This window comes from Hippopotamus amphibius, chromosome 6 (genome assembly GCF_030028045.1).
Source record: "Hippopotamus amphibius kiboko isolate mHipAmp2 chromosome 6, mHipAmp2.hap2, whole genome shotgun sequence".
Taxonomy (NCBI): Eukaryota; Metazoa; Chordata; class Mammalia; order Artiodactyla; family Hippopotamidae; genus Hippopotamus; species Hippopotamus amphibius.
This window is the reverse complement of record NC_080191.1, coordinates 142,595,706-142,614,934: the sequence shown is the minus strand read 5'-3', so window position 1 is coordinate 142,614,934 and position 19,229 is coordinate 142,595,706. Positions and strand designations below refer to the sequence as shown.

Below are 19,229 nucleotides of genomic sequence, written 5' to 3'. Positions count from 1 at the left end.
AGTATATACATGTCTGTGCTACTCTCTCGCTTCTGACTTTGAAAAAATAACTTATTTTCTCTAAGCTTGAAGTTCCTAATGAGTAAAATGTGAATAACAGCATCTCCTTCATACAATTGTTGTGGAATTAAGGAACACAGTGCAAGTATAAGCTTTCTTTGACTTGAAAAAAGCTCTAAAATGAGAGAGCAAGACACACCTACTTGGAGATTTTTCCTTTCATATTTTTATTTTAGTGTACTACTATAATGTGCATCACTAATTCATTATTTTTACTTAAAATTGCATGTGTTGTTTACACTTTTACCAATGTGTATTATTTTAGGTTATAAACTGTTAGAGCTGTCTGCAGCTCTGCTTGTGTTGCACTTAGTATAAAAATATATGTATATAATTTTATGATAATGGTCACTTATTATAGTTGTATATTGTACATTTCAAACATGTATTCCTTTTCTTTCTTTAGATGGCGAGGAAGAAATTTACTCGATTAGAAATCTCTCTGATTGTCCTATTTTCTATAGTTACAGTAATAGCTATTGTCCTAGGTTGTTGTTTTAGCAACTAAGACACCTGCTGTTAAAGGTAAATAATTTGAAAATACTTATACATTATAGCAAGGTTGAGATCAAGTTTACTCCATAATAATTACGGATTTTGAAAAGTAATCTATATGAGAGGAAATACATGAAGAAAGATCTCAGGTAAGTTACATAATTACTCCAAATTTTTCTATCCATTATATTCCAGGTGTTTTAATGAAGCATCATTGTAATTAAGGAATCTGTGTGCTTTGATATTAGTGGCCTTCCCCATGTTGTGTTGCTTAAGAAATAGCAAAGAGGCAAAGGGATCAGGATGTTAAGGGACAGTGGAATAATGGTCTATAGTTACCAGTGAGGTTCTTCTAAGTAGTGGGAAACCTCATTAGTGGGGTTTTGCTCTGGCTTTCAGACGCTTGCAAAGGGGAATAGCTAATTTAGGGGGATAGCCTCTTTGCCATAGGCTTAATTTCTTTTTTTTAAGAGAGAGATTGTATGAGAAAAACAGAAGGGAAGGTAAAACAGGCTTGAAGTGTTTATCTTTTTTTTTTTCCCTGAATACTTCTATGCTAATTTAGAGTTGATGCATGCTACTCTGGTCCACCTAATTGATTTTTTCTTTCTGCATCATTCTCTCTTGACTAAATCAGAATTGGAAACATATTGCAAATTATGGTCCAGTCTAACAGTAGTTAGCATTTTCTACTGCTGCCAGTCTTTTGTTTTACCTTCTTCTAGTGAACTGAAAGCTCACTACATTGTGAAGCAATCAAATTTATCTTCGCCATGCTAGAAAGTCCCTCTTTACTATATGGAATTGGGATTTAGTTTTCTTTGATATTCCTTGCTTTTTCTTCTATTCACTTCAAGTATCTTTTTTCTCCCACTCTTCTCTTTTCTTCCCTAATTCTTGTCCCCTCTACATCCTTTCCCCATCCATGTTTCTCCATCTTCTTTCTTCATCTCTAAAACACAGTTTGCATGTGTGGTAGGAATGTACGTTTTGTTTCCTTTTGAATCTACCTCAAGACCTCCCATGAATGTGTTTTGGTTCTCTGAAGGAGCAGTCAACAGGGCTTTGCACAGTTTTAAATGTCATTTGGATCTTTTCCTTTTGGTGACTAGGACTTGAATTTGTAGGTCCTTTTTTAATGCAAAGTTTATTTTAATTTTCATTATATGTAAATTCATGAATACTTTCAATGTATTTGTTACTTAAAAATTTGAAAAATTAATTTAAAACCATGTTTTCTTTTATTGACCCTTCTCTTCCCCAGAAATTATTGATTCTACTTCAAGCCCAGCTACCACTTGCACAACCACTGTGTATCCTGGTTCAGGAAAATGTCCAAGTGAGCTGAATGATCCTATCAATGAGAGGATAAACTGCATCCCAGAACAATTTCCAACACGGGTTAGCAAAAAAATTCTTTAATATTTTTATGAATAGGTATATATTATTATAATTATATTAAGATAATTATTCAATATTGGGTCAATACCATATTTTTAAAAATCTTGCCATTAATTAGGCTGCATTTCTTTTTGTCATATTTGTGTATGAACAGATGAGACATCATAGAAATTACTGAACTTGCTTTTCTGTACTTCAGTTCAAATTAACAAGTTAATATTTTCCCCATGCTTAAGAAGCTGTTGTTAAATATATAAATCTTCATGAAACTATCCTCTCAAATCTACTTCTTAAAAAAGTATAACCTTTGACAATATAGAACATTTGAGAAAGAATATCCACACTCTATTAAAGTATTTGTGTTGATGACATTAAGAGGAGTCTATGGAAAATAAAGTAACATTGATTATTTTAATTTTTTTAAATTTTTAAAGTTACTTATTTTTTATTATTTGGTAATTGGGGAGAAGGAGCTCAAATGGAGAAAATTTAGTGAAACTGAATGGATATAACTTGCGTGGGATTAAAAGGTTAATGAGTGAATGTGGGTGTATGCATGTGTGTGTGTGTGTGTATTCCCATTTTGCAGTGTCTATATCAAAAGTCATATATACTTTAGATTCTGTTAGGTAATGACCCTCCAAAATGCTCAGATTCCATTATACTCCCATTTGCAATGTACATATTTGCATGTGTATGTGTGTGCACATGTATGTGTACCTGATGCTATTCTAATTTGATGTTAAAAATAGGAGAGAAGTTAACATGTATACCGTCCGCTGGTAAAAGTGGAGGCTTTTAACATTTTTTTTCAAGGCAAATAGCCAATAAAAAAACCTTACAAGTATTCAAATTATGAAAATGTCACACTATTAAATTTAAATATTAAGTAGATTTTTAATTATACCAATGTTAATACACAACATCACCATGTGGCACAACTTTTACTATAAACATATATAATATTTCTTTCACTTCATGTAATCTTTCCATATAGATCATAAAATTACTGAGAATTTAGTATTTTACTTCATCCATTGGATGTAATGGCAGCAACTAGTTGCAACAACTGGCACATAAACTAGTTTAAATAGTTTAAATCATATTGAACCAATAATCATCTGGAAATAACTATCTTCAACATTTTATGTAGGCTTAAGTTTAGGGCCATATCTTCATCTTTATAGCCTCACTTGCAGCTTGATACATAATTGGTACACAGTAAATATTTTAGTTCTTTTGCATTGACTACATGACAACAGAAGAGCCTGTAATTATCCGGAGGGTACGAAGCTTTCAAATAACATGAACTTACAATAATGTATATTGATATGTAAATTTGATAAATCACAACTCAGAGCATCAGTCTCTGATAGTGTGTAACTAATTCAATTCATCAAATATTTACATTTCTTCCAAGTGAAAGGAACAAAAGAATAAAGTATATTTTAGCACATTATATATTTGAAGAAATGTTTCTTTTTAAACATTCATTCAAATATTTATTGGAATTAATGAACGTTTAAAAGAGACATATGATAACAATACTAATCCTATGATTCCTTTGATAAATGTTTTATCAGACACTTTGTGCAACTCGAGGTTGCTGCTGGAGGCCATGGAATGATTCTGTTATTCCTTGGTGCTTCTTCGCAGATAACCACGGCTATAATGCTGAGGGAACAACATCAACAAATACTGGTGAGAAGTGTTCTCTCATGGTGATCCAACAAATTTTAAGTTGAATGAAAAAGTATACTTAAAATTTTTCATTGGAAAAATATCTTCAGTAAAATAAATGGGAAATATGTACACAAGAATATTCAAATAGATATATTAAGGACTTATTTTTTGCATGATTTTATCTTCCAAATGGAAAGAAATCATTATTTGTGAGACAGGCAAAAAAATTAGAAAAAATATGAAAATATTGAATAATTATTGATCTTTGTAAATTAAGTTATAATTCATGCAAGCTTTTTTTTTTCTTTCTTTAAGGACTTAAAGCCAAATTAAACAGGATACCTTCACCTACACTATTTGGAAATGACATTAACAGTGTTCTCCTCACAGCTCAAAGTCAGACACCCAGTCGTCTCCGGTTCAAGGTTTGGCTTTTGAGATTTCTAAAGAGAAGTTAATAAAGTTAATAAAAGACGTGTTTTGAACACACCCTTCACCCCACCAAGACATTTTCTCTCTTAATAAATATTTATTCCAAAGTGAAGAAGTAATTGGACTAGTTACTCTACTTCCCTGAGCCTGTCTACTCAAATATAACATAAGAAATAGTTCCTCTGAGGACTTCCATGGTGGCGCAGTGGTTAAGAATCCAGGGGACATGGGTTACAGATTTGATCTCTGGCGCCAGAAGATCCCACATGCCGTGGAGCAACTAGGCCTGTGCACCACAACTGCTGATCCTGCGCAAGCCAGCGAATCACAACTATTGAGCCTACATGCCACGACTACTGAAGCCCGTGCACCTGAAGCCCATGCTTCACAACAAGAAAAGCCAGCACAATGAGAAACCCGTGCACCGCAATTAGAGAAAGCCCACACGCAGCATCAAAGACCCAACAAAGCCAATAAATAAATAAATAAAATTATCAAAAAAAATAGTTCTTCTGGCAGTAGTTTTTGGTGAATTTAATAATATAGTTAATGTAAAATATTTGATAAAGTGTCCTGAGAAGAATAAACACTCAATAAACATTACTAATTTTGTTATTCAACTACAGACTGTGATAAAAGAGTACTTTAAAATTTAATTTGAGAAAGCTGTTAATTGTTCTATATAAATGTGACACACTCACCAGTTCTTTTTACTGGTATCATTCTAGTCATGATCTTAAAGAAATTTGTGCTGTTTTTTTACCAAGTAGTTTACTAGTATGGTCTTTTGGATTTGGCAGTTAAAACACTATACTCTTCGTACTTTACTTTTTAACACAATTTCACAAAAATTAGATCTTTTTTAAACAAAATTTAAAATTCCTGCAGGATTTTTAAGTGGGTGAACTTTGAAATGCAACAAGGATAATTAAATTCACAAAAACCTAGTATTCAAGAATCAATATTTAATAATATTATTTTTTAATATTGGTCAAAAATTTTTATTTGATATCATACCTTTATAACTAACTAATTTTATTAATTCCTTAACAATATTTACAATTTATTCTGTGCAGTGCCATTCAACAATGTTAAAGTTAAGTTTATGACTAGATTCATAACTCATCTATAAAATTCTTAAATTTATGATTTTTGTATTTGGAACTTGCATTTACTACTTAACTCAGAATTGAAAAATTAATTAACAGTTTAGAATGAAATAATGCTATTTTTTTAAAACTCTTTGCAGATTACTGATCCAAATAATAGAAGATACGAAGTTCCTCATCAATTTGTAAAAGAATTTAGTGGAACTGCAGCATCTGATACATTGTATGATGTGAAGGTTATAGAAAATCCATTTAGCATTAAAGTTTATAGAAAAAGCAATAATAAAATTTTATAAGTAATTATTTTATATTTATATAAGCTTAAATAATTGGCCAATTTTATTATATTATCATAGTCTTAATTTTAGGGCTTTTTCAGAAAGAATAAATTTCCTCCCAAAAGATGGTGGATGTACATGTTTTTAAAGAGGATAATGTTAAAGGGATTTTAATTTCTCATGGATGAAAGGTACAGGAACATGAATGAAAGTATAGAAATAGGGCCAACCAAAGTTGAAAGTGAAGAGCATCACTGATACAATTTTAGCCTTGCCTATATTTTTGCATAACTAAAACTCCTGTTGTGTCTTTTCCCCATTATTTATCATATTCTTTTGTCAATTTGTAGGATCACGTAGTTACTATGCAGAGAGGGACGAATTTCCATTGTGTGATTAGGGGATTTTTTTCATATATGTGTATGAAATTAAATTGATTATATATTTACACATAATAAATTTAAATTACTAAACATATATTAATTTAAATATTATCTGAAGCCTTCATTACAAATGTATTTTGAGGGATATTTGTGGCAAAGAATTTAGTAATTTTCAAGATCACCACTCTTGAATCTCCAAGAAAGGTAATTAAACAATTGTCACGACTGAATCTCAGGAATTACTTTTCTTAAATATATTTTAATAACTTGCAATTGATTTTATGTTAAATCACAAAAGAAATGCTATTTAACATTTCTCATAGTATATATTTGATATGCATAAAACAAGCAACCTTTCTCCTTTTGGAAAAATAATTTTGAAGTTAATTTTAATATATATATTAGAGGTGCAGAAGCCAGTATAGTACTATATTTTAAAACCCTGTCTCTGGAGCAAGGCAGATCTGGGTTTGAGATTTGGCTTTGCTGCCTACCAGCTTGTCACCCTGAATAAATATGAGGGTGAGTCAAGAATTTTCCACACTCTGGCTGTAGACTTTATAGATGTTTTAATATAACTGAGTGTGGATAATTTTTGACTCACCTTCTTATCAGTTACTGTCACATGAATAAATTTGTCCAATTTGTGCCATTTGTGAAATGAGATCTATAATGTAGTTGTGCTTTAGGATTGTGGTGAGGATAAAAGGAGAGACTGCATGTGACGAATCACATTAACCATGATGAAGCTAATTGTGTTGATGGAATTAACAAGTTCTGGTTATGGTATAATTCATGTGTTTTTAAGAAGTGACCACAGCTAAAGATTAACATATCTAAAATGAAATATTCTGGAAGAAAACATAGACCCATATTTAGAGAACATTTTATATGTTTCTAGTTCATTTACTCATTTATTTCATGCTACAGGTTTGACACCAGCATTGGTCCCCTGGTATACTCTGACCAGTATTTACAGATCTCAGCAAGACTTTCCAGTCAATATATTTATGGTATTGGGGAACATATTCACAAGAGATTTCGTCATGATTTATATTGGAAAACATGGCCAATTTTTACTCGGGATCAGCTTCCTGGTGATGTGAGGAACTATCTTTCTTGTTATAAGTAAAATAATTATACTTGAGCAGCTGATAATTTTAGCCTATTTGAAACCATCATTTATTTGATGTCAGTGATACATAAGCTTGTTTATTTTAGGGGTGAGGACTGATATCAAAGTCCTAAATTAACTAAATAAGTGACTGACAGATTTTATGAATATTTAAAAAGATATCTCCAATTTATGAATGTTTTCTTTTGGTCTTCACTTTTATACTTTATCATTCTCTTTTCAGTCACTCTTTTATTTAAACCTACCCAGGGCTAGTTATTGCACAAGAATAATTCCAAACACTTAACCATGTTCTACATGGCTTTGTGTGATATGGTGTCTGCCTGTGTATTGGACATCCTGTCCTGCATCTATACCCACTTTTTTTCCTCTTCCATAACATATGATAATCTTTTTTATTTTCACAAGAGGTTAGTCCTCTTTGTAAGCACTAAACCTTGAAGTTCTTTTTTTTTTAAGCTCGTTATTGAAATATAATTGCTTTACACTGTTGTGCCAGTTTCTGCTGTACAACAAAATGAATCATCTGTATTTATACATATATCCTCATATCCCCTCTCTCCCGTGACTCCTTCCCACACTCCCTGTCCCACCCCTCTGAGTCATCACAAATCATCTAGTTGATCTCCTTGTGTTATGCAGCAGCATGAAGTTCTTTATTATTTATTCAAGTCATTGATAGCTCATTTAGTTTCACCTCATAAGAACTTTTCCCACACTCCCCCATGCAGAATTAATCTTTACTTTCTAACCCTTTACTCATATTTTAGTATGACAACCAACACAGTGTATTATTTGTATATATATTTATCTGTACTTCTAGAATATGTGATTCTTCAGGACAAAGACAATACCATTAAAAAAACTTTTTGTATTGATTCATGATTGCTTTGAGTCAAATGTTAAAGATTTTTAAAATGCTAATGCTATTTCATTCCTCAAAATGAATGTGAGTTGTTTTAAAAACGCTATATTTGGTATAAAAATATTAATAAATTTTGCCAGTCTTTGTTTACAGCATCACTGTCTATAATAAACACCTAATAAACACCAGGCTAATAAACACCTCATAGCTATTTTCCTACATTCTTTCCTTTGAACTTCCATACCCAATCGGCCAAGAAGTTTTTTATCTTTTATTTTTTAAGTGCATTTCCAATTTTCCTCCACCACTTCATCTAGTCATCAGCTCTCAACAACTGTACTGCAGAGGTTCTATGAGGGTGGACATTATCTTAGAATTCCCTGCAATACCTTGGGCATACATGAGACGTAATGGATAAACATGCCATTACCCTATCACAAATAGCTTTTTTAAAAAATTGAAGTATAGTTGATGAACAGCTTATTAAAACTCATTTACTCATAATAAAACATGAAGGAAAGTTAAATAATCTATTAATAGTATAATATATAGTTATATGTTTATATCTTAATGTATTAATAATTAAGTTCAATGTCTTTTGTGCCAAAATCTTTCATATTGTATATATAGTAGAGAAAATTATTATAGGAGTATGGAGTAAGTTAAATATGAGGAATAAATTACAGAAAAATGTTGGAATTCATAAAGGCCATTTTCACTGTATAATCTTTTTGTTTTAAATATATTTTGTTTAATTTTCCAATTTATGCCTTATAGAATAATAATAACTTATATGGCCATCAAACATTCTTCATGTGCATTGAGGATACTTCTGGAAAGTCATTTGGTGTTTTCTTAATGAACAGCAATGCAATGGGTGAGAGTAATTTATCTGATAATATGTTTAAATGAGACTTGAAATGTTTTAACTGCTTTATTTATTCCAATCATAGATATTGTATACCAGGGTAAACTTAGTTCTTAATGAATGTGAAATTATAAGCAGCTTTTGTAGTTACTGAGACAAATTTTTGCCTATCTGTGCTTCTGTTTTGGGGAAAGTATGCTGTGTTATGATATTCAGGCACTTCCTTCTCCCTCCAGAGCAACAGTGAACACATCCATGCAAATGAATATTCCCATTCCCATAACCCCATTCGTTAGGATAAGTTAATATGCCACTACATTTAAAAAAGGGAAAGGTCTATGTGGGGATGAAACGAAAGAAGAATCATTTTTAGTTTATCTTAATTCAGGTAATGTAGCACCTTTTGTTTTTTAATGTTGTGAATAATGCAATACCTATATTTGATAGGTGACTCAGTGATAATAAAAACTATGAGAATAATAATATTCCAGCAAAAGCAGTATGCCATATGGTTATCCAATTACTATGTCTTACATATAGAAATATTTAAAAACGTTGTAGTTTTTTTCTTAGAAATCAACATGTGATAATATGATCTTTCACAGAATATTCAATTAAAATAACTAATTGAAATGCAATTTTAAAAAGAAATCTTTTTGTTTTAAAAGGACGGGCTGCTAAGCATTTTCTAGGGGAGATTTGTCAACATCTGTAAGAGCAAACATCTGGAATATTCTATCATAAACCTCATATATGGTGGCATTCCACTTTTATCCTATGTTCTTATCTTCAATATCTTATTTTATCTTAGTTATTTAAAAAACTATAAAATTATGTGGTTAATATGAAGTACTTTAAATAGACATTGCAATTATTTTATCACTATTTACATTTTCACTATTTACATTTTCTTTTCCAATTTTTGTTTTGTAGAGATTTTCATCCAGCCTACTCCAATAGTAACTTACAGAGTTACAGGTGGCATTCTGGACTTTTACATCTTTCTAGGAGATACACCAGAACAAGTAGTTCAACAGTATCAAGAGGTGTGTTTCAGGTCTATTTTATAAAATTTTTTCTACTATAATTTTCTTTCATCTAACATGTTCACATATTGAAATGATTTTAGCTAAGATATATGAGGTCTCTTAGCTAAATATATTTTTAAACCTTACCATTTTTCAGGTATGAGAAAGTGGTTTTTATTTTTGTTTTCCTTATACAGTGACACCTAGGTATATTTAAACATCTGTATTTCTGATATCAAATTGTTTCTTGCTTCTAGGCAGCTGAGTTCAGTAGTTGGATTTCTTTGAGATGTTGCATATTAAATCTTTACTTATTTATGACCTTATTTGGTGGGATAAAACAAAATGAAGTATCTTATCTTCAAGACTGAGGATAGGCAATGGCTATATAGGTCATACATCTTTTTGATAAAAATCTTAGAGGCAACTGAGTTATGAGAAAGGCTAGTGACACTTGCTGTTAATGTACAGTAGATAAACTCCAGAAAAATTGGCTCCAATACTCAGACTTAGAAGGACAGATTTTGAAACATAGTTTGAAGTCTTAACGTCTTAAGGTTACTGTCTAAACAACTCTCATTTACCTATTAAATAACATCTTAGTGTACCAGAGCCCAAGATGGACCTTAGAGAGGTGAGGAATCCAGGGCTTATTTTGAACCTAATTCTAGAAGTTTCTCCCATGTAAATTGCTCTCCAGTGACTGTTAGCATATATAATTTCTGGTGTTATCATGAAAAATAAATCATTTTTATAGATGCCTATTTTAAAAATATTGTTTATTGATAAATCGACATATAATTCCCACTTCTAAAATGATCTCAAAAGAGGAACAATTACTATCAGAAACGTTGGTTAGGATCTAACAATCTGAAATAAAAGTAGCTAGGGTTTTACACAATTGAGTAATTTACAATGTCTAGCAATTCCCAAATTGCTGTCCATAAATCTGAATTTCAGAAAAGTACATAAAATTTAGTCTCTATAAAATGAAATCATTGTTATTGTGTACAGTTATCACACCATCAAAATGGGACAACACATTTTTTGAAAGAATTTGTGAAATATTAGTTGGGATAGTTGTTCATTACATAATGAGTAAAATGTGTGGTCAGCAGTAGTTGAGTTTGAGTCATGTTTCACATGTGAATGCTGCATTCATGAAATATAGCAGTCCAATTGCATACATCATTTTACGGGTAGACTTTCAGAAGCTTGAATTTAAACAATAGGATAGAAAACTTGTGTAGAATATAGCATATTAATCACTGCTGCATTTTAGTGGGGCTCAAATTATGTAGAGAGTAGGCAAAAGAAACTATTTCTTGTTTGAAGAAAAATAAATTATTCTCTCTCTACATTAGTGGTCCCAATATGTCAAAATTTAAAACATAATGCATTTGAATGACCAGATTGTTTTATAAGTTTTAAAGACAATATATACATATAAAGTATAAGATGAATAGTTCATAAATTAATATAATATGTAATAATACATATTTTATATACTTTTCTGAAAATAAATTGTGATACATATAATACACACACACACATAAATTTCAATCACATGTCCAAATCTTTGAAGAAGTTCAATGGAACGTAAGATGTTTCTGAATAGAGTTTAAACATACTGAGTTTTGGGGGAGTTTTATTTGATACCAAATTTTTAAAAAATAAATTTACTGCTTAAATTGAATAGAATACAATAACCCAACATGAGTATTTTTAAAAATTTTTAGATAGTACTCTTTAGACATACATGATGAAGAAATCATGAATCAAAAATGTATATATATATTTTTATATGTATAAGCATACATATATATAAGCATGTGTGTATGTGTGTGTATATATATATATATATATATATATAAACCTAAACCAAAGAAAACCCATCATGTCAAATAAGATTATTTGTCTTAATGTAACCTAATACTTAGTTTTTAGTGAAAAAATTTAGTATCAGTTGCACTCATATTTCCATGTGCAAAACCCTGTGCTCTGTTGTGATGAGACACTGGTGCTGTGCTGCAGGTGTGCATTGAGCCTACTTGGGCTACTAGCGAGTGGGAGGAGAAGGGCCCATTTGGGGGCCTTCCTTGGGAGAAGGAAGAAACCAAGGCCCTACATGTGAATATAAGTACCGTGTGAAATAACTGACTTGAAGCCAATTTTACTTTTGTAAGTGCTACTTTTTTAAGTGCTATCTTTCTGATTTTTTAACACAAAGTAAACAAAAGATGAGTGAAAGAACATCAACTTCCTAAGTGATTCATAACAAAATTCTAGAAGAATATCCATATGTCTGTATTTTAGAATACAGATACAAAATCTTTCTTTAAAATACATAGTTAAACTCAAGTCAATACTAGAGATATAACAATAAGAAGCATATTAACATCAGTTTCTAATGTTCGTTACTGAAACTAATTAAATATCCATTTACTTCAAGCTCATTGGACGACCAGCAATGCCAGCATATTGGAATCTTGGATTCCAACTGAGTCGCTGGAATTATAAGTCACTTGATGTAGTGAAAGAAGTGGTACGAAGAAATCGGGAAGCTGCCATACCATTTGTAAGTAGGATGAAGGGTTTGCAGGAATATATTTCAAGTTACATATTGTCATGTAATAATAAATGTAGGAAATTGTCAGGATTACCATATAGATATAGGTGATATAGATATAGATATAAATTATTAAGCTGCTTTATGATAAAGTACACTTTATGTCCATATGCAATGCCCAGGCCTACCTGAATTTTGAGAACTGATTATGAATTATACTAGAATAGAACACATGTTGAAGTGTGAACAAAATTATGGTCAGTTTTTTAAATATACTTTATGTTTAGAGCTTATATACTTTTTAACGTAATAAAAATTTAATGTATTTTATGTAATGTGCAGGTTTTTGTTTTTTATACAATGAACCCCATATTTGTACATATACATGTATATATGACCTAATACATATCTAGTAATCATCACCCAAACAAATACGAGTAATCATTTAATGCTTTTGTACTGTAGAATTAGAAAAACTAGTTTTATAAGAAATATCATTGTGTCTTTAGTGAGATAAAAGATATAAATTCATTTACCTTTTAATCATTATATTTATAGTACAAATTCTTTGGACTTGAAGGTTGAAGTGGTTAGAGGGTTCTTTCAGTACTATTTATTGAAATATAGTCTGCTAATTTTCAGGATACACAGGTCACTGATATTGACTATATGGAAAACAAGAAAGCCTTTACTTATGATCAAGTTGCATTTAATGGCCTCCCTGGATTTGTTCAAGATTTGCATGACCATGGGCAGAAATATGTCATCATCTTGGTAATAACTGATTACATATATTAATTTTTAGTATTTATGTGTTTGTAAAGTAATTGATTTTCTGTAGTTTCTTCTCTCTATTATTAGGACCCTGCAGTTTCCATAGAGAAACGTATCAATGGAGCAGCATATGGATCCTATGAGAGGGGAACTGCAAAAAATGTGTGGGTAAATGAGTCAGATGGGACTACAGCAATTATTGGAGAGGTAAATTATGATATTCATTAAATTTGTGTTGCTCAGAGTTTCTGTTGTGCAACAACAAAGTGTTTCTGAATGTGTGTGTGTGTGTGTGAATTTATTTGCTTTCAAATCTGGAATGATATTTTAATTGCATAGAGAAATTTTAGAGGAAATATTCCAATTATCTCTAAAACAGTTTTTGTAAGAAGACAGATAATTTCCAGTAATATAAACAAAACTAATGGTAATAAATATGGTAAATAATTTGGATTACTATCAAAATTCTAATTTGATGTAAAATAATTGCATGTATAAATTGAGTACTTAAATGCTGGGTAATAAGATTTATAGTGTACATTTTCACAATAAAATCATGAGATAGCTATGATGAAAATTATTACTTTACATGTGGAAAAAGTGAATTTGAGAGAGGTGAGGTAACTTTCGTCATATCACAAAACTAATAAGGAGCAGTGTCAGGAAACTGCCTACCTCCCAAAGGCGTAATTTTTAACCCATAAATATTCTTTTGGAGACATCTTTACAAGACATATCAAAAATCATAATGTCTAGATACATTGACTTGATAATTCCACTTCTGTAATTTAGTCAAAGGAAATAAAGTGAGAAAATATCAATTTATAAAAAGGTTTATTATAGCATTATTTACAGTAATAAAGAATATCCTAACCATCACTTTTCTATTACATTCATCAAAGTTAAAATTACTGCTAAAAGTTTTCTTCAAATAATTATCAAGCTCCATCAGGAAACAAAACTCAATATTCCTTCCCATAATGCCCATTAATATCTCACAGAATACATTTTTTAAAACCTGTTCTATTGAATATGGACAAATCAGATAGCCAATATGCATAATTTGGATATAAAACAATATTATTTTTCCCAGTACATCAGAAATTGAATTCCTCTTGCTAAATGTCATTATTTTAAATAGTGAGTAAAATAATTTGAAGAAGCATAAAGCATAAAAAGGTAGCACAGTACATGTAGTGTTTAATAGCATGCAATCAGATATGAGATTGCCTGGATTTGAATTCCTTCTGTAGCACTTATTAGTAGTGTGACCTTGAAGAAGTTCTCTGTTTATGACTTATCTCACCTGTAAAATGGGTTTAATTACACTACTTGCCGCATCTGTAAAGTGATGATAAAAATAGTACCGATCTCCTAAAGTTCTAGTGAAGATTTAATGAATTAATAACTAAAAACACTTGGAACAAGCCCCACCACATAATAAGTGTTATCTTCAAATTTGTTAAATAAAAATAAATACACAAGTAATCCTTTTGCTTGAATTTCTTGGAAACAAATGCTTTTGGAAATGAAATAATGCAATTTCTTTTATCAGACAAGGAATATATTATATAGTTTTTGTTTCTTTGCTTTTTAACTTAACCTATTAGATGCTAAAAAATAAATTTAGTTGAAGTCAAAGTAGCAGCTGCATCTCATAGTCTTATATTATTCCCTTTTTAAATGCTTCACGTTCTCACTCTTTCTTTAACTATCAATACTTTCCCTTAAATGCATTTTAAAGTAGACCTGAGATTGTTGTAAATGTAAATGGTGCATGGATCACATATACTTAAATAAGTACAATGTCATAACTTCAATAATTTTTTACTCTGCACTCAGAATTTTCATTTATTTGTGAGTTTTCATTTATTTAGGTATCCTTTTATTTATGTGTATATGTGAATGATCTATTTTTCCAGGTATGGCCAGGATTAACAGTATACCCTGATTTCACTAATCCAAACTGCATAGAATGGTGGGCAGATGAATGCAACATTTTCTATCAAGAAGTGAAGTATGATGGACTTTGGATTGTAAGTGGTTATTTTAGACTTGTGATTTTGGACAATGAACAGAGAATTATTTTTCCATAAAATAATTATTAAGTTGACAAGAAACACTTTAGAACATATTGAACATAAAAATAATGTTCTTATATTTGTCTAGAATGTATAAATATCATACCTGTCATGTTCATGGGTCAGAAAAAGAATACAAACTAAAAACTGTAAATTGAGATTTTTCTTATCCAATAATATACTTTATAGAATAAAGTTCATTTCTGTCACTAAGGTGTTGTATCTTTATGACTAATAATTTATGTTGCAAGTAGTTAAAATTTGGAGATTAGCCTATAGTAGTGCAACTTTAGAAACATTTTCTAAAGTCTTCAGTAAGCAAACAATTGCAGCAACATGGACCTGTTTCCTTTAGAAATTTTAGTTTCCTTTAATTTCCTTTAGAAACTTTCTTTTTAGTAAGTTATGAAGTAGAATAAATCAAAATTGGCAACAGGTTAAGTGTTTTATCTCAAGATAATGACAATAACAAACAAATAACATCCTAGATTACTGGTAAAGTTATTAAAGAAAAACACTAATTTTTGAAAGTTTCTTTGGATGAAGTTTTATATGTATTGATGCCAGCTGGTAGGTTTATGATGTAGAATAATACTGATGGTAGTTAATGATTTAGTGTCTTTTGTTAAGGAAACGATAACAGTATTTGAGGAATGAAACTACTTGGTGATCCCAGAATTCTATATTTCAGAAAAAATATCTGATAAACTTGAACACAGAGAGAACATCAGGGTTGTTTTTCAAAGGTATTACAACTGTACTGTACGGAATTTTAGAAGGGGAGATGATGGATATCTGGGAATAGTTAAATTTTTGACGATTTAGGTTGCAATATCTCTACTTTCTCATTATTAATTGTCATTATTTAAATTATGTATTTATTTAATTTATTCAGTCAATTACAAGTGTTTATTTTGCACCATCATGACAACATAGAGTGGAGTGAAAGGTTAGCATAACCTCCAGAATTCTTATGATGGTAACAGAATGAAGATGGAGAGGCTTTAATTATTTGACACAAAATCAGTGAAATTGCAGTTCTACCTAGCTGCTGGTAGAACTAACAAAAAAAATTGCAATCAAACAAAAATTGTTTTGTTTTTAATTCTAGCTCCAATTTCCATTTATTATTTAATTTAAATTAAAAGTACCTTCTTTCCTTCTTTATTTTTCTTTCTTTTCTTTCTTTCTTTTACTTGCATAGGAACAATTTGAATCCATTGCAACAGAGTAACAAGTATAAATGACATTTAGGATAGTGAAAGAGAATCTGACTGCTATATATAGAGAGAATACTCCATTTTCTACATCCATTGAAGAATGAAATACGTGATTCATCTCCAAAGAGAGGGAGGGATGGGAGGAAGAGGAGCATCTGAGAAAGGCAGAGTAGTTATGACACTAATACAGAAGCATTTTGACTAATGCTTTAAAAAAACCACCAGAACACAACATGATAGTCAGTATGATTTCAAAGCTCACTAAATATCACTGAATTAATATATGCTGGGTATAAGCAGTGGATATCCTGCTTCCAGCTCTTACCTGAATAATTGCCATATCCTACTGCCACGTTGTTTCTCTGATTATTTTACTTTCTTCAGATTATTTTTTTTCTGACAGAATGAATATATAGTAAAGCAGTGTTATTTAACTGATGAAATTTTATTTCCATGTCAAATTTTAAAAGTTTTATAATTTTTTAGATTTTTAATTTAGATTCAATGCTAATGCTTTAAAATTTTTAGTGTAAATATTAAAATCACTTTGATTTAATATTTAAAAAGAACATTTGACTTAATGATTTAATGTTTAAAAAGAACATTTCCATTTTTCTGAAAAAATAACCATATTTTTGTGATCATGTTGTTACTATGATTCTGTTCTTTAAAATCTAACAAGCAGAATTCTTCCATAGAGAAGTCTGGTAATTTAATATATAGTATTAGGAAACTTAAAATTCATTGAGAAGATATATCCAAACACATTCATATATCTGAATAACAGAGCTGAAGTGTATATATTCTCTCTACATTTTATAGGATTTTTAGAAAAATTCAATTATTTAAAAATTTCTTTAAAAATATAGTTACTTTTATTTAGATTTAGTTTAAATGTGAGGTTATGAAATGCCACCAGATTTTTATACAGTTTTCAATGGATTGTAAAGAAAGCCCCCCCAAAATGGTATTGACAATTCCTAGAAATGGTTATTACTAGACTTGAAATGATTTTAATGACACTTGAGTACCTGAAGGAGTACTTATTACTATCAATTCAAATTCCTTTGTTTCACGACTTACAATGCTTGAATCTACTGGCTGTAATATTGAAAATACTAATCAAATTCATTTTTACATGACATTAAATAAATGTAACATCACTTAAATTATTTGAATAAGTTAGAGAAAAATATTTTTAGAATTTTGAAAGAAGCAAAAATACAAAATACATTAAAAGAGATACAAATAAATTATATTAAATTATGAGTAATACGTTTAACATAATGTATTACTCATAATAGCATAAATTATGAGTAATGTTTAACATATTTAACATAAAATGTCTTGCCAAATAGACAAGATGTTTTAATAGAGAATAATCAAATAGCAAATGCTATTTTGTTGTAAAATATGCTTAAAATTGTGTAAAAGTGATTACATTATATTTTAAATTATTTTATTATTACATTTATTAAATTATTTTATTTTATTTATATATTTTATTTATTCTTAAATTATATAAAATAAAGTCTATTTTAAGTGAATGCTGGAAAAGCTTGTGAATTTTACTGCAAGTTTGCAAATACATAGTTCAAATGAAATAACATTAATTTCAGAGTTAAATGTTTTGTATTTCTTCAGTGAATATTATATACAAGAGGTAATAAAATGGTTTGGAAAAAGACTCTTAAAATTTAAAATAATGCCACTCAGTTCCATTTATGAATTTTAGTAGTTGAAGCTGTTTTTGAATTTAATTCAATTGGTGCATTCATGAAGAAAAAATACTTAGGTTCATCTAAAATTATTGGCTGTGTGACTATAGTATCTCTTTGTATTAATTTTACTGGACATAGAACAACAAAATTGAATATAATATATTAGGTAATTTCAGTAAAATAACCCGAATGTGTACTTTAGAATAACTAATGTTGTCCTTCTTTGTGGCTATTAAGAAAAAAAAATCTGTATCAAAAAGAGAAATTTATTATTTTCTCCCTTGAGCAGCCTTAATTTCTCATATTAATTCTATCAGGCATCATGTGGATGAAAGAAGGGAAGAGTGGTAAAGAGAATATACTTCTGAGAAAACAAAATTAATGAGGGACTTGAATGAGTGTGATGCCTTTGTGAGAGCAGACAGAACATATTATAGAGATGTGGGAAAAAATGATTCAAAAATGTATCGAAGTTCTTTGGTGCAGTTAGAAGTGACGGAGGAAGACATACACATTTCTTGAGCATGTGTAGTGTGACATATGATTTTATATGAATAATCTTTTTTAGTTCAAAGATTTTACTTAACTGGTAGGAACACAGAACTAGTAAGTAGCAAGACAATACTGGGGTCTCAGTTTACAAGGCAAGAAAATCCATAAACACAGTACCCCACAACTCTGAGTCCAAGAGATTTTTAAGTCACTGGTTTCATAATGTGGTCCAGGAGCCCTAGGGTTCTTTGAGACTCTTCCAAGGATTCAATAAGCTCATAACCACTTTCACTGGAATACTAAAAAGCTATTTGCCTTTTTTCACTTTCATTCTCTCATGGAAGTGTAGGAGTTGTGGGCTAGGCAAAAAGTGCTGTGCCTAGCTACTAGCAAGGCACATCGTAGAAGCTAGATAAATGCCAGCTGAAATTAATAAACTGTTGAATAAATGAATGTGCTGGAAATATGTACAATGATAGGCTCACAGTGAGAAGACTGATACAACTATTTAGAAAAAATCAGTTGCTTAATACTTGCAATGTAATATAATTAATGCTTTTTATGTATAATTAAAACTAGGTACATCAAATACATTTTGGTTGCAAACAATCCTTTAATCCCATTTAAGATACCTC

The 19,229-nt window shown here is 30.1% G+C and overlaps 1 protein-coding gene across 1 annotated transcript in view; it reads left to right on the top strand.

Moving 5' to 3' along the window:
• Positions 1-466: 466 nt before the first annotated feature.
• SI (sucrase-isomaltase) overlaps positions 467-19,229 on the top strand; it is a 77,518-nt gene continuing 58,755 nt past the window's right edge. Inside the window, 13 exon segments of the mRNA XM_057738943.1 lie at positions 467-547; positions 549-585; positions 1,820-1,956; positions 3,540-3,657; positions 3,955-4,064; positions 5,321-5,472; positions 6,772-6,943; positions 8,619-8,718; positions 9,643-9,755; positions 12,190-12,315; positions 12,949-13,080; positions 13,168-13,287; positions 15,003-15,116. Coding sequence (XP_057594926.1) covers positions 467-547; positions 549-585; positions 1,820-1,956; positions 3,540-3,657; positions 3,955-4,064; positions 5,321-5,472; positions 6,772-6,943; positions 8,619-8,718; positions 9,643-9,755; positions 12,190-12,315; positions 12,949-13,080; positions 13,168-13,287; positions 15,003-15,116 — 1,512 coding nt within the window.